The 15,554-nt window shown below is 34.2% G+C and overlaps 1 protein-coding gene across 6 annotated transcripts in view; it reads left to right on the forward strand.

Moving 5' to 3' along the window:
• The window catches only part of CEP43 (centrosomal protein 43), a 53,688-nt gene that overhangs the window by 21,182 nt on the left and 16,952 nt on the right, over window positions 1-15,554 (forward strand). The window contains exons 7-10 of one of the 6 annotated variants that reach the window (XM_069070415.1): window positions 885-944; window positions 12,814-13,031; window positions 14,630-14,713; window positions 14,934-15,046. In XM_069070415.1, coding sequence (XP_068926516.1) covers window positions 885-944; window positions 12,814-13,031; window positions 14,630-14,713; window positions 14,934-15,046 — 475 coding nt within the window. Of the gene's footprint in view, window positions 1-884; window positions 945-12,810; window positions 13,032-14,629; window positions 14,714-14,933; window positions 15,047-15,554 lie in introns of all 6 variants that reach the window. The other 5 variants (XM_069070414.1, XM_069070418.1, XM_069070416.1 and 2 more) reach the window with 5 other exon arrangements.

Genomic DNA, 15,554 nt, shown 5'->3' on the forward strand with positions numbered 1-15,554 from the left:
TATTGTATCATTAAAATGAAATATATTTTTCTCTATTTTTGTTTCTTGAACTTTAAGGAATTAAGGAACTTATAGTTGGAATTTTTATTTTAATCACCTTGGAAATGTCTGAAAAATATGTTCATAGAAATAATGTTGTCTTGTCTCAATGATAGATAAACCTGTAAGCTGTACTCTGAGGAATATTATGTTTTCCCTTCCCTATTTTGTTTTCCAAAAGGAGGTTATACTTCTGATTTACTCTTTAGCTCTGGGATATAGGGGCTTCTAAATAAACATTACAAGTCTGGGTTAAGCCTAGAAATCCCCTAATGGCAAAGGGATTTACTCTAAGTTCAAGCCTACTCTTATTCCAGTTAGTTCTGACCTGGTCTTTGAGAATGTGGTTTTATGACCTCTGTCTTACTTTTTTTTGTCTGTTCCCCCACCTTAAGGCTATTCAAATAACCAGATAACTGAAATTATTTGAGTAGAGTTTTCTCCCTTTAGACAGAAGTGAGCCCCCAAGTCAGATTCCTTGAACCAAATAATTTACCATCTTAAATGCAGCTTCTGAAGTGAAAAGGAAAATGACTATACAACTTAATCTTTTGGATTGCCCAGGAGAGGTATGGCTATTTCTGGGTCATCACAAATTAAACTTATATATTATCCACATCTGGCTAGGCAACTGTTGGAAAACAATTACTAAGAATATAATTTATACCACAGTGTGAACAGAAAGGGAGACAAGAAATTACTTTTAAGTAGAGATTTTCCATTTATTTAGAAATTTCCATTAGTCTTCATAAGAGTGGTTTATGAGCAATCCATAATTTCTTGATATTGTACATAGAAGGATATATATTTTGTGGTAAAAGATGTCATTTTATTCTCATGCTCAGATACCAAGGTATAAAGGACAAGGTAAAAAGAAGAAAAGCGGGGAGAAGTCTGGTGAAAAGGTAAAATGCATGAGAACAAAAAGGCCGGCAAGTGCTTTTAGATCCTTTAGGGAAAAAGCATCCTATGCTGAAAAGTCCTTAGTAGTGGGTTTGCATTGGCATCATCATGGGCTTGTGATTGTGAGTTTAAACACAAACTTAGTGTTTGGTTTTTTTTTTCCAATATCAGTCATTCCTTTGTAATTAGAGAACCTAAGAACTTAGATGAATGGTTTATATAAAACAAAATGAGTTATAGTTGGCATAACCATTTTAAAGTTCAGTTCTTACTGAAAGAAAAAATCACAAAGGTACAGGTTAAAGATAAACTATAAATGTCCCTGTTTTTAGGTTATTAGCGGGTAAATATAGATTTAGAATTATCCTTTTTTTAAATGAACATGAAGCCTTGTGAATACATACCATTTAGCATCTTTTAAACAGATGTTTAGGATATTAAATTTAAAAAATTAAAATTTTCTTAATTTTTTTGTCATCTTTTATCGCACTGTAGCCTTTCTTCTTGCCCAAGAGCCATTCCATATAACAAAGTTTATGTACACTTGCATATGTTTACATATGCATAAATATATATGCATATATATATTTTTTCTCTTTAAGAACTTAATGCTTAGTTGAAGTAATTTAAAACTTAGTTTTATATAGTTTATTACAAACCACTTTTTACTTCATATTATTTACTTATAAAACCCCTGAGGAGTAAACTAGGGAGTAGCATGTGATTAGAAATGAGATGATGAGTAATTTAATTGCTGTATTCGAATCCCCTTAAATCACAGATACTTATTTGACTTTAGATTAACTGCCTGGTTTTTTTTTTCCCAATTTAAAAATTGAGAGTGTAAAAGAGGCATTGTAAATAGATTAAAAAATTTTTTTTAAATGTATACATTTATTTCATTTTGCAAAACTCATCTCTGTACCATGCTCTTGTTGACTCTGAATATTTTTGTACTGATTTACAAACTTTTTTCAGATAAACTAATACTTTACAGGATCAAAAGTCTCTTTGTCAAATTGGTTTTGCAATGTAGAGAAAAGGAAATAACTTCTTGAATCAGTTGACAAATATAATTTAGGACAAAGATGTGAATTTCATGTCCTTAACGTTAAAAACAAATAAACCCCAAAACCTTTTTGGGGCAGAGTATTTTATGAACGTGTTGTCCTTTAGAAGCATTATTAGGGTTATCACTGTGCTTCTGAATAAGATGGATGAGACAAAATCAAACTTGATTTTTGTCAAATTAACCAGCATAGTATTGAGCATGGTACTTTGGGGCTCTGGTCTGTCATTTAATTTCTAGCATTTTTGACTACCACCAACTTCTGAATTTTATTTTTGTAAACATGCTACCTCTGCCATAATCACAGTTAATGTACTCAGTGTTGTCTGTCTTCAGAATCATAGACCTGTTAGCACTTACCTTACTCCTGGTTTCTGAATATTCATATATATGTATATGTATGTATGTATATATATATATATGTCCTTGAGCTTTCTAAAAGATTTAAGAAATGCATTAGGAAAAGTCGAGGGAGTAGGACCCACTTCAGAATCATATAGTCTGCTTTGTTAAGCGTTTAAAACTTTTTTACAACCTTGTTTCAACCCACCCTTCCAGGCTTATATTTTACATTATGAATTACATATTGTACAATATGTACATTATGTATATAAATTATATATATATATATATATGTCCTTGAGCTTTCTATAAGATCTAAGAAATGCAGTAGGAAAAGTCGAGGGGGTAGGACCCATTTCAAAATCACATAGTCTGCTTTGTTAAGTGTTTAAAATTTTTTACAACCTTGTTCTGACCCAGCTTTCCAGGCTTATATTGTACATTATGAATTTGTCACCTAACTGAAACTACTCTCTCCGAAGTTACTAATGATCTTTTTTTAAAAAATAAATTTATATTGACCATCTTTTATATTTTCTACATTATCCATTCCCTATCTCCACCTAGAAAATTGTGCCTTATAATAAAGAATTGTTTTTAAAAGGATGGAAAAAAAAGTTTTATCAAAGCAAACCAATGTATTTAAAAAGTGATTTTTCAGTTTTCCACATCTACACCTCTCCAGAAATGTAGCAGGAGATGTCCTCTCATCTCTTAGGTCCAACCTTGTGATTATAACTTTTAAACTATTGCCTTTTGCTTTTCCATCAGCTTTCTCCACTTAAATATTTTGTATTACAAATCTGTTAATTATTCTTTCCTTTCTTCATAGAAATTTTCCACCATTGGGTCATTTTTTCTAACCTATTAATTGAGTTTTTTATTATTGCATTGAGAGTTATAAATGCTGACATTTTCATTCTTAATTTCTTCTCTTACTAATTTATTTCTCTTTCAGTGATTGGAATTTATTCTTCAACTACAGTTTTGGTATTTGCATAGAGTTGTAGCTCATTACTTCCTTTTCCTTTGTCTTGTAATATTTTAAGAGATTTTTGTAATCTCTTTGCAGATTTTGTACTAATTCTAGTTCTAAAATCTCTCAATTTACTTGATTATACTCTGGATTTTATTGCGTTTGCTTCTTTTTGAGATCTTTGGTGTTTCAACCCTTCTTTTCATTTGATTTGTAACTCCTTTTCCCTTTCTTGGTGAGTAATGTCACCAGAGCTAGGCTGCAAAGTGACCTCAGCTTTGAGGATTTGTCATTTCACTGGTCTAGTTGTTTCCCCAAGCAATATCTGGGGGGGGGGGGGGGGTTTGGAGAGGGGAATAGGACTAGCTCCAGGTAGATTTCAGTCTCCTTTCCTGAAGGCCTGGTGCAGGAATGCATATTCTTCTCCTGCCCTACCTTGGTTTTCCTTTAATTTTCTACTTGGTTTGAATCATCACCTGCCACATTTCATAGGTTTGAGAAGAGCAGGAACTGTGTTTTGAATAGTGTCTGCAGTCTGTGGGGTGGGGTGTATCCTCTAATCTAGGGGCTACTTCAGACAGAACAGCATATTAACTTCTCACACACTCACTGTCTGCTTGTCACAGGCTGAGGGGAGAGGAGAAGGATACCAGGTGTGCTAGCTAACAAAGTCTTTGTAGCAGGAGAGGATTCAAATACGCAAGAGAGGATCCTAGGATGGACTGTAGGCCTTAGGTCCTTCTGAAAGTATGAAGTTGGGGTACTGAGTGATACATTTTTTAAAAAAGATTTCTGTTCTCTGTTGTTAATTCCTAAAGATTTTACCTTGTCATTGTTATTTCTTTTTATATGTATGGATTCTGCAGTAACTGCTCCATTTCTGGTTCTTAATTACTCTTTTGGGGTAGGTTTTTCTTTTCTTTTTTTTGAGTTAGTGGGGGTTGGGTTTTGACTCTACAGCCAGTGATTTCTTATTTGCCAAATCTAATGGACTTTTCTTAATCCTTATCTTTATTGACCTCAGCAGCTTTTCTACCAAAGTACTTATTTCAAAAACTTTGGTTTTTGTAATACTGCTCTCCCCTGATTATCTTCTTACCTGTCTGACCTCATTTTCTCATTCTTCTTTTTTGAATCATCATCACATGTCCTGCTTTCTAACTGTGGGTTTACTTCACAGCTCTGTCCTGGGTCTCTTTGCTTTTTCTATTTACTAATACTCTTGGTGACCTCCTCATTTCCCATAGATTCGGTTATCTTCATATAGCTGATACCCAGATCTATTTATCTTCTTTTTGATTTCTCTTGAGCTATTTTCTTAATCTCCCTGGATAGGGAGTAAATTCCTCGAGGAAAGAGACTTCCCTTTTTTGTCTTTGTATCCTTAGACCTTCACATAGTGCCGGGAACATAGTAGGCACTTAATGCATATTTATTGATTGTAAAAATTGGAAGGAATGATTGTAAGGACAAATTGAAGAGAGTGTGAATGAAGAAAAAGTAAAAGCTGGAGATATTTGGGGAAATACTATTTTGTTCACTTTGGAAACATTTCATTTCAAATTAGAATTGTACATGTGTTAATTGTATGTATTGATCAGTAACAATAACAGATGGTACTTTGCAGAACTCTTTACTGTAGATTCTTTGATGTAAAAAGCAAGGATACATCCTCTTGTTTCTGCTACCTGAATCTTTTGGGGCATATGTATCCAACTTCTTGATAGTTGCAACCTAAAATAGGCAGGACCTAATTTTTGGAGAGTTGCAGCCATTAGAAAAATAATCTTCAGTGAGAAAATTGACAGTTTATTAATATTTTGAGCTAATTGAATAACTAACTTTTGATTAAGTTAAACACTTTGAAAGGCACATTACCTCTTAAAGACCATAGAGGTTTCTTTTGGAGTGAATTGTTCTATGGCACCCTAACATTGTAAAAAAGCTAATGCTCATAGCTGAGCTATTGATTTGCATCAGATCCCCTCCCCGCTTTCAGTTTAAGAAAAAATTTAAGTGAGTTTCTTTCATTGGTGTTATTGCTTATTTTTGTATTTAGAACAAGATGTTTCCTGAGAGTGTTGTTGGGGTATTTTCCCCCCTTTTTTGGTGGTAAATTTTCACAATTAAAAAAAATATATATTTTTTTACTTCTACTGTTCTTTTTAGTTACTTTTGGCTGTAACTTAGAGAGTTACATCGTTCCATGAAATAGTTTACCTGATGAAGATTAAGAATATCTTTGCATATGGTGGTCAAGAAGTTGGGGTTTTTTTTTGCTTCCTTTGAGAAAATCTAAAAAGATGTCATAAACACTACATGATTTTCAGTAACAATAGTATTGTTTCTTTAATCTGAAACTCCTTTGTTTTAGTGCAGATTAAGAAATTAAGTTAGAAAACAAAACTTGGTTTACCTGATTTTAAGCTGATTCTAGCTATAGTACAATTCCCTACTGGAAAATGAGATGCACATCAGTGCTTATGGCAGTTAAGATAGTGCCAGTCAAAATTCACTAATAAAACTGTTGGTTAAATCAATGATAATATTTATTTGTGTACATGTCTATGTATCTTGGAATACTGATGAAGTACTATTTACTGTGGGTTAACAATTGGAATAAGGTTTTTTGGGGTCTTATCTGAGGGAGTTTATTTACTGAAGTACCTTATTTTATTTTGCATAAGGTTTAGTGTTAGGGCATAAGTTCTAAAGCATATAGTAAAACTTAATATACATAATAACCAATTATTGGTTAAAACCCATCAGTGTAATGAAAAAATATATCCTGAAATGTCACTGAGTCTTATTCCCAAATAGTTGGGAATCTATCCCTTCCTTCCCTGCCCTCCAAAAAGGAAGTTTTTCCTCTCACTGCTTTGATGAAAATAAATGACAAATAAACAGACCTCCATTTATTTTAAAAAGCAGTTCTAGAGAATATCATAAAGTCAACATGAATGTAGCCTAATTGCTTTACACTTTGTCAGTCTTTCAGTATTTCAAGAATGTGGGGTGTTTTTTTTTTTTTTTTAGTATAGGTATTCTCTCCTGACAAGTCCTTCTGCAACTTAATGGATAATGGTCATAAATCTGTATTTTGCCAGGCCTGTAGTTGAAGCCTTTTCAAATTATGTTAGTTCTGTCAGAGCTTGTGCTCTGTTGTTATAACCTTCAAGAGCCCATGGTCATTGCCACACCATGATGTTACATTGCTTTTAGGATTGTAAGGGAGAGATTGTTTAAAATGGATAAAATCAGAATGATGACCCTGTTGCACTACAGAATCCTAAAATATGTCGTGTCAGCATCATTAAAGAAATACCAAAGTATATTTAATATATTTTTGTTTTTGTGTATTGTATTTGTCTTACTTGAAAGATTGACAATCTTTGGTGTATGAGGAGTGGGACTAAAGTAGATTCATAAATTGTTAAAGATGGAATAGATTTGTGGGACTGTTCAAGTACTGTAATTGATTTTTTTAAATGATAGTATAAGTTACTAATTCAAATGAGTGGTAATCATTTCAAATAAAGGTAGTCATCTTGTTAAGAATACATTTATTCCAGTGAAATGACATTCTTCTAAATATTTTTAGAACACTATTCCTGTAGTTGCCTTTTGAGCATTAGGAATAAATCTTCCTTCTTTGAGGATGGATTCAGTTTTTTGGAAGTGACCTAAAATTATTGGTAGCTAAGGTTGGTGAGTGATTGAGATTCCATTTTTGGTTAAAAACTAGGTGTTACTCTAAGGCATTAAGAGTATTTTGCTCATGAAGCCTTTAAATTTGTCTTAAAGCCAGTTTCAAAAAACATTTTTAGCAGCTTACACCTCACTGGAATAAGTATAATCTTTATTAACATGATAGCAAATGTTTTATGCTGAATCAAAACATACCACAGTGTCTTAAGATTTAAAGTTCAGGAGCACCCAAAAGACAGTGATGGGTGTGAGCAGACTGCAGCCTATTGCCAATGAAGAATTGTATGGGAGAAACTGTAAAGAATGAGCTGACCTCTTAGGAAGAGTTAAGAGCTAACCCATGACCAGCCTTTGTTCTCTCTTGGTGTCCATGTGAGGTCAAGAGATCAGAGCGAAAGCCTTCCAGTACATTAAGTAGAGCACATTTTTGGAGGATTTAGCAGTGCTTCTTAAACTGTGGGTCAAGACTCCATGTGAGGAAAACGTTTGAAGAAACCCTGATTTAGAGGGAAGTATGGACGAGAGTCACACAGACTGAGCAGGCATGGATGGGTTGCAGTATCATCATTGGAAGAGAGGATCCACCTCCTATAACGTGCATCCTCACCTTGGCAAACACCATATGGTTGTATCATTGTTTCATCATCACTCACACATGTTCTATCTCTTCCACCCAAAATTTCAAAATTTCTTGACCATAATCTCCTTTCCTTGCATCATTATTATTCTGGCCTAACATTCTTCCCTTTAAAATCATGTTCTAGTTAAATAAGATGTGGGTCTTCTCCTTGTTAGTGCTGATCCTTTTCCTTGTGTCTTTGCTCTTTTTTCCTCCCATCTCTCTTGGGAGCTTTCACCATTGTTCATCACCGCCATCTTTCTCATCTTGATACAAACTTTTTTTCACTAACTTCTTCCCTTTTACCTGCAAACTTGCCCAGTTCTCCTCCAGCCTTTTAAAAAAGAATTATGCTTGACTATTCTCCCCTTAAACTATCACTTTATACTTCTTGTCCATTTCACAAAAAAAGTTTAACTGATATCCAGCTTAGAAATAAATGGAACAGAAATGCATTTTAAGAAAACTTTAATGGAAATGCATTGTAGGAGTGCTCCATCTTAATTGTATGGTTAAATGTTTTTATGAACTTGGTCAGGTCTAACAAATATATATCATCGAAAGCTAACAATCGATGGGGATTGCTTGTAATTCCTAGATGAAGCTGTTTATATACCTTTATAACCCACTCACTTAACGCTTTGCAGACTGCTGATCTTACTAGTGAGCCAAACTGGTTTCTCTGAGGTTACTGGAAATCTTTTAATCACTAAATCCTGTGTTCCCTTCTTAGTCTTCTCATCCTTCTTTACCTCTCTGCAGTGTCGGATGCTCTTCTCCTGGATACTCTCTCCTCCCTGGGTTTTCTTAACATTACCCTCAGTCAACAAACCAGTTATGTGTTGGGTACTGTCCTAGAAGCTGGAGATAGAAGTATAAAAAATAAAGCAATTCCTACTAGCAAGGAGCTTAATTCTAATGGGAAAGACAGCACACATATCTATAAATTCATATAGCATATATATAAAATGAATACAAGTATATGCAAAATAGTTAAATGCAGGATAATTTGGAGGGGGCGGGCAATATATTTGGTGGAATCTGGAAAGGCTTCTTCATGCAGAGGATAATGCTTCTTTAATGAAGAGATAGACTGAAGAGAAACAATAAAGAAAGACATTTCAGAAATGTGGGACCTTTTTCACTTTTGGTGTTCCCACTTCATGATTTTATCAGTTTGCATTGGTCCATTTATCAACTTTTCTTGAATGATTCCCCAAATCTATATCCAGCCCTCATTTTCCTCTTAAAGCTCCAGTCTCACATCAGCAGCTGCCTGCTAGACATCTTTGTTTGATGCTGTCATAAGGATCTTAAACTCAAAACCCACCTCTCTTTTTAACTTAACATATATTGATGGTGGGCACCACCGTCCTTCTATTCATTCTGGCTTGCTACCCTAGAGTGATCCTACACCACTTGTTCTTAATCTTTTTTGTATCATAGACCCTTTTGGCAGTCTGATGAAGTCTGTGGACTGTTTCTCAGATTATTTTTAAATGCCCAGAATAAGTCAGGAGAAAGCATTTAAATAGTGCCTGCCATATGCTAGTCACTGTGTTTAAGCACTTTTATCAATATCCCATTTGATCCTCATTTTACAGTTGAGGAAACTGAGGCAAACAGAAGTTGAGCAACTTGCCCAGGGTTACAGAGCTAGTAAGTGTCTGAAGCTAGATTTGAACTAGGTCTTCCTGACTTCAGTCATAGTGCTCTATCTACTGGGCTACCGGGTGCCTAATATTATAAGGAAAACTAATTATATTAAAATATAGGTGGTTTTCCCCCCTGTCTAAAGTCAGGGACCCCTTGAAATTTATACATAGAGCCCAGGTTATGAATTTCCTGTCCTGTATTTTTTACCCTTCTTAACTTTCACATCTAATCACTTTCCAAGTTTTAAAATTTTACCTCCATAGCATGTTTACTTCTCTACAATTTACTAATCTCGTTCAGGATTTCCTCACCTCTGTGTTGGACTGCTGTTCCTCATTGGTTTCCCTTGTTTCTCTCTTCGCCAGTCTAAGCTCCTTCCATACAACTAACAAACTGATATTCATACTAAAGCACAGTTCTGACAATGTCACTCCCTTATTTGACACTAGGATCTCATACAAATTCTTTTTATTCCTTAGAAACCTTCATGATTCATCTCTAGCCTACTTTTGAAGACATTGAACATTATTCCTATTCACATACCCAGTTTCAGCCAGAGTGGCCTATTTTCTCTTTTTCACTGACAGCATTTTATTGTCTATTTCTGCTTTTGTACAGGCTGTCCTCTAGGATTATAATGCATTTCATCTTCTTCACCTTTTAGAATCCCTGTCTTCAAAACTCATTTCATAGACTACCTTATATATGAAGCCTTTCATGATCCCCTTAGCCTTTAGTGTCTTTCCCACCCTCATAATACTTTGTATTTGCCTTGTACTTACTTTATATGTATTTTATATACACTTTTCTGTGTATATGCTCTAGTGTTCTTTTCACTCTACTAATATACTCCTTGAATTGAATGAATGAATTGCATGTGATCACAGATCCATCAAAGTATTGAGATATCAACGTGGCTCCTTTGAAATGTACTATACACATTTTGGTGTATTAAGTTCTGTATGCATATTTTTAACTAGTCATTTTTATAGTTGAATTTGGTGTATCTTTCTTTATCTGGAATATTCATATAACTATGATAAAAATATTTATTAAATTAATGGTAAATAACAGCAGTTTTGGAGGAATTACTTTTTTCAGCTCAAGAGAAGGCTATTTAGTAAAATATTATTCCAGTACAGTAAATCATATGCTTATAATCTGAGTTTATGTACCAAAGAATGGGAAATAATTGTTTTCTCATGTGGGCAAGATTGTGAATCTTGGAGGATTAAAGTTGATTTAATGATAGAATGCCATTTAAAAACATTTCGTGTGTATTTTAATGCAAAATAAGTTATTTCAGCAGTATTATTAGATTTTTTTTTTATCCCATTACTAAAATACTGCCAGTGCTAGCCCTTTACCAAATCTTCTTCCTTCTGAAACAAAACACTTCTAGATGTTTGCTAAGTATTAACTTCATATTATTTATTTTCTCTTTGGCATAGATTTTAATGAAAGTAATGTGAGGAGGGGGGTTGGATTTTAGTTACCTAAATGATTTATTACTGCTTTTACTTTCTTTACATCAATAACTTTGCTCTTTTCCTTTTAACTTTTTTATCCTATCATACTGTGGGATCTGCTGTTTCCAATAGTTTGTCACTTCATTAGCTGTACAGTTGCATTGTTTTATAAAACTAATGTACTTACAGTTTAAATTTTGCAAAGGTTTCAAATTTAATTTGAAATATTCACTTTCAACTTCATAAAAAAAAATCTTACATATCCAACTGTTACAAAGGTTGTTGAGGAAGCATGCACTCTTCTAGTATTAAAAATAGCAACTTGAGAGGTGGCTAGATGGTGTAGTGAATAGAGCAATGGCTGTGGAGTCAGGAGGACCTGAGTTCAAATCTGGCCTCAGACGCTTCACACACACACACACACACACACACACTCTCTCTCTCTCTCTCTCTCTCTCTCTCTCTCTCTCTCTCTCTCTCGCTCTCTCTCGCTCTCTCTCAATCTCTCACTGTGTGACCTTGGGCAAGTCACTTAACCCCAACTGCCCTGCCTTCCCCCTCCAGAAGCTAAAAAATAGCAACTTGACATGAATTTCTCTTCAGAAGCATGGTAATAACTTCCTTTTCAGTGCCAATTGTGTGTTGTAAAGAAAGAGGTTGTGAAATGAGCTTTAATTTTTTGAAAACATTTCGTGATGGAAAAACAATAATCTTTCATTGGATTTTATTGGTTGTATCTTTTGTCATTTAAAAAAATATATGTTGATAATTCACTGAGTTCTTTCTGTATACATTCCTGATATTTCAGACTATAAATTCTCTTAGCTCAAGTAATTTATAATCTATTGGAGAAGACACAGTTGATGCAATGCTGCATACATATTGTCCTTTTCATTTTGTTGCCTTAATGGTACTGTATAATGTGTCAAAATCCAGGGATGTCCAATTAACATGTCTTAAAATGTGTGTATAGAATTTTGAAGGTTATCTAGTCCAGCTCCTTATTTTTATAGATGAGGAAGTTAATGGAATAAGAATTTAAGTATTGTCTGAGGTCAAAAATGGTTAGTGAGAGAGTGGGGGTTAGAACCCAACTTTCCTGAACTGCTAGTTCAGTGTTTTCACCACTACAGTATACTGCTTTTTCCAGACTAAAACAGGGAAAGGACATAACGAATATTATGCATGACTAGGAAAATTAAGGCTGTCTGGAATTAGAACTTTAAATAATCATTGAAAATACACTCCATAGCATTATTAGTCTACTAATGACTGTGGCAGCCATAAAAATTGACTTGCTATTATTTTGTTAATTTTGGGGTTTTTTTTCCCCTGCAGTTTTAATCAGTTATTTTAATAGTGAGGTGGTAGAACAAATGGAACTCCTTTATCCTCAGTGGTATGTTATATAGGGTATCCCAAAAGTCTTTAGAGCAATTTCAAGCTTTTGAAACTGCACTAAAGACTGGGGATTCTTTGTATTGTGGTGTTTAGCTATTGAATGAAAACCACTATTTATACTTATGAAGAGTTCTTTTGTTGTTATTTAAGTAAGCTTGCTTGTTCTGTGTTTATTATTGATTACGTTTAATCTTTTTTAAGTAAAACTAAAAAATTTAGGAAATTTCAAGATAAAGTCACAAAATATAAATGTGTATATATGTATGTATATATATATACACATTTGTATGTATATATTGTGTTATTTATATGTAAAAAAAGAGCTATAATGAACTTCTTTCCTGCAAATCTTGCAAGTATTTGAGAAGTCTTTTTGTCCTGTATTATCACGAGCAGTTCTATCTAGAAGCAAGGAGAGATAAAGTAAATATTTTTAAATCCTGTTCAGTGCTTTGCTCGCTGTTGGTTCAAATAAATATTTATTAAGCACATATTACATATACTGGCTAAATAGAAAGTTAGATATTTGTAATCTTAACTGAATTTAAAATATCTGAAAATCCTTGATTTCATTCCAGAGGAAGATATATGTGAATGGTGTTGTTTTTTTCCCCCCTCTTCTTTTTAGAAGAGCACAGAAACAAATCAGAGTGATACAAGTATCTCCTCATCAGAAATAAAAACCAAAAGTCATCATCTCTTAGCCAGTGAAACAAAACTTGGTTCTTCCTTCAATGATAGAGCTTTGGATGGCAAAGACAAAGCTGGTCGATGTTCCCATGAAGATGACATGGATGGAGATTCCTTCTTTGATGATCCCATTCCTAAGCCAGAAAAAAGTTATGGTCGGTGAGTTAATCTTGCCTTGCATATAAATTACCACATTTTTTTGGGGTAGTTTTGGAGGGGAGGAGGCAGGGCAATTGGGGTTAAGTGACTTGCCCAAGGTCACACAGCTAGTAAGTGTTAGGTATCTGAGGAAGGATTTGAACTGAGGTCCTCTTGACTCCAGGGCTGGTGCTCTATTCATTACGCCACGTAAGCTGCCCCAATTACCACATTTCTTGATGATTTCAAAGAATGCCTTCTAAGTTTTATAGTTTAAGGAAATTCCTCAACTATTTTCAGGTTTGGAGACTAATATATAACAAAGATATAAACATTTAGAAAATAACTTTAATGGAGAGAAAATGTCTACATATAGAAATTTTTACATTAGTATCAGACCAGGAATATACTTTGCTCCTTAGCATAATTTTTCATTTTTTGTATGTTCCATAACTTACCTTTACCCTTTTACTCTTACTAGTTGTAGGCCAACAGCAGGTACACTCTTTCCTTGAAACAGACTGACATATAATAAATATTAATCCTACAAGAGTGTTATTGACAGAACACCCCTTCCATAACTATTTTGGTACCAGAATTTTAACCCTTGCTTTTTTCTCATGCCTTTTTGTACATTTTAAATCAGTACTGAGGAACTGTGCCAACATTTTCAGGCCTTAGCCACTTTAGATGAGGATTTGGCAGCCCAATGTGTGTGTCACAGGTTGGTTAGTAGTTTCACACACTCTAACCTTTGAGACTATGCAGAGGAGTCGGTACACTATCATTACACCATTGCTCCCTAGCTGAGGAGAATGGGTAAAAGGTTGCTACCCTTTCTCATTTCCCATACAAGTGCTATCAAAAATTTTGTTTGTATAAGAGTGACATTGTCACCTTTGTTATGTTAACAGTAAGCAATAAAATGACTGTTCCTAACAGGCCACAAGAATTGGGAACCCTCCAACCTGGCATGTGACTCTTTTTTCCAGATTGCTTACTACTTTACGTAATACTTTTCATACATTGTATTGGCATGGCACATTTTCGTTTTGAAAGAATAATTTTTTTTTTTAGGACTTCATTAGAAATTGGTTAAAATTGAAGTTGAAAAGCAGACTGAACCTCTTATACTTCATTCACTTTATCAATATTACAGCATATAAAATAATAGATAAAAATATATATCTTGGATTATTTTCCTTGTCTAGACTCTGAGGCATGATAACAACCACTTGAGCTTTCTATCAGTATAAAGGAATGTTTTTCTTTTTTTACTCAATGTTTGACTTTTAGGCAGGTATAAAGATTATAATGTAGCCAGAGGGCAAGAAATTTGTTTTTCACTGACCTTTTTATTTAGTACAGTACCACAGGAAAAAGATATATAAGCACAGAGAAGCAAAACAGAGTTCTAAGAAAACAAAATTCTAATGAATTGGAGAAAAATATATTATATCACTTTCCCTGTGTTTAATTCATTCTACAGTATCTCTTGTTTATTAGTTTTTCATACAGTATTACTCACTTTATTCTGTTAGCTGTTTGTCAGTAGGAATACTTATTCTTATGTAAATCTTTTTCTCCTGCCTGCCATTTCTTAATGTGGGGTGAAAAAGGGCTTCTGATAAAAACAGTGACACTGAAGATGACATAGAAGATTTGTTTGATGTAACCGATGTCAAACAAAACTCTAAAAAGAGGTGAGGAGGTAATTTCTTATTAAATACCTTGGTGCATGAATTTGTGGTTGTTTCCTTCTTCCTATTTTTCTAGTAGGCATACCAAAAGCTTTTGTGTCTGTGATTTGCATAGTAAAGTTCCTTTATTTTCTGTATATGAACATGATTCTAGTAGCTTAGGTTACAGATGCTGAAAGAATATATTATAAACTATAGTTGATATATTTGTTTTCCTAATTAGGAAAAGTGAATCAAGCAAGCAAGTTGGAAGCCTTGCCTCACTTTCTGATGCACCACCGTTAAAAAGTGGACTTAGCTCCCTGACTGGTGCACGTTTATTAAAAGAATCTGAAAGTAAGTACCCTAAAAGTTACTAAAACCCTCAAGTTCCTATAATCTGACTTTGGTTTGGTTTGACAATGGAAGGAGTGCTAGATTTAGAGTCAAAAGATCTGGGTTTATATCCTACCTCTGACAATATGTCCATGAGCAGGTGAACTAAATTCTGAATGTCAGTTTCCTCATTTGTAATACAAGGATGAAAATATTCTCATGCTTGCCTCACTGGCATGTTGTGAAGATCACATTGAGGTAATGTTTGTAAAGTTGTATGAATACTTTAAAAATACTACCGTGTTTCCCCGATAATAAGACACTGTCTTATTATTATTTTTTTTTTTTGGAAAGAAAAACACCAGAGGGCTTATTTTCAGGGGAGGACTTATGTTGTCCTGCCTCAGCTCTCCTCCGCGGCACTGCTCTCAATGGCACCAGCAAGCAAATCACTGGGGAAGAACAGGATGACGCGCTCACTGCTGCAGCTCTGATTGGATGCAGCTCAGAGGGCAGCGTGTGTTTCACG

This window comes from Petaurus breviceps, unplaced genomic scaffold (assembly GCF_028583685.1).
Source record: "Petaurus breviceps papuanus isolate PSGF00001 unplaced genomic scaffold, PetGlider_PUasm1.0 90808, whole genome shotgun sequence".
NCBI classification, from domain to species: domain Eukaryota; kingdom Metazoa; phylum Chordata; class Mammalia; order Diprotodontia; family Petauridae; genus Petaurus; species Petaurus breviceps.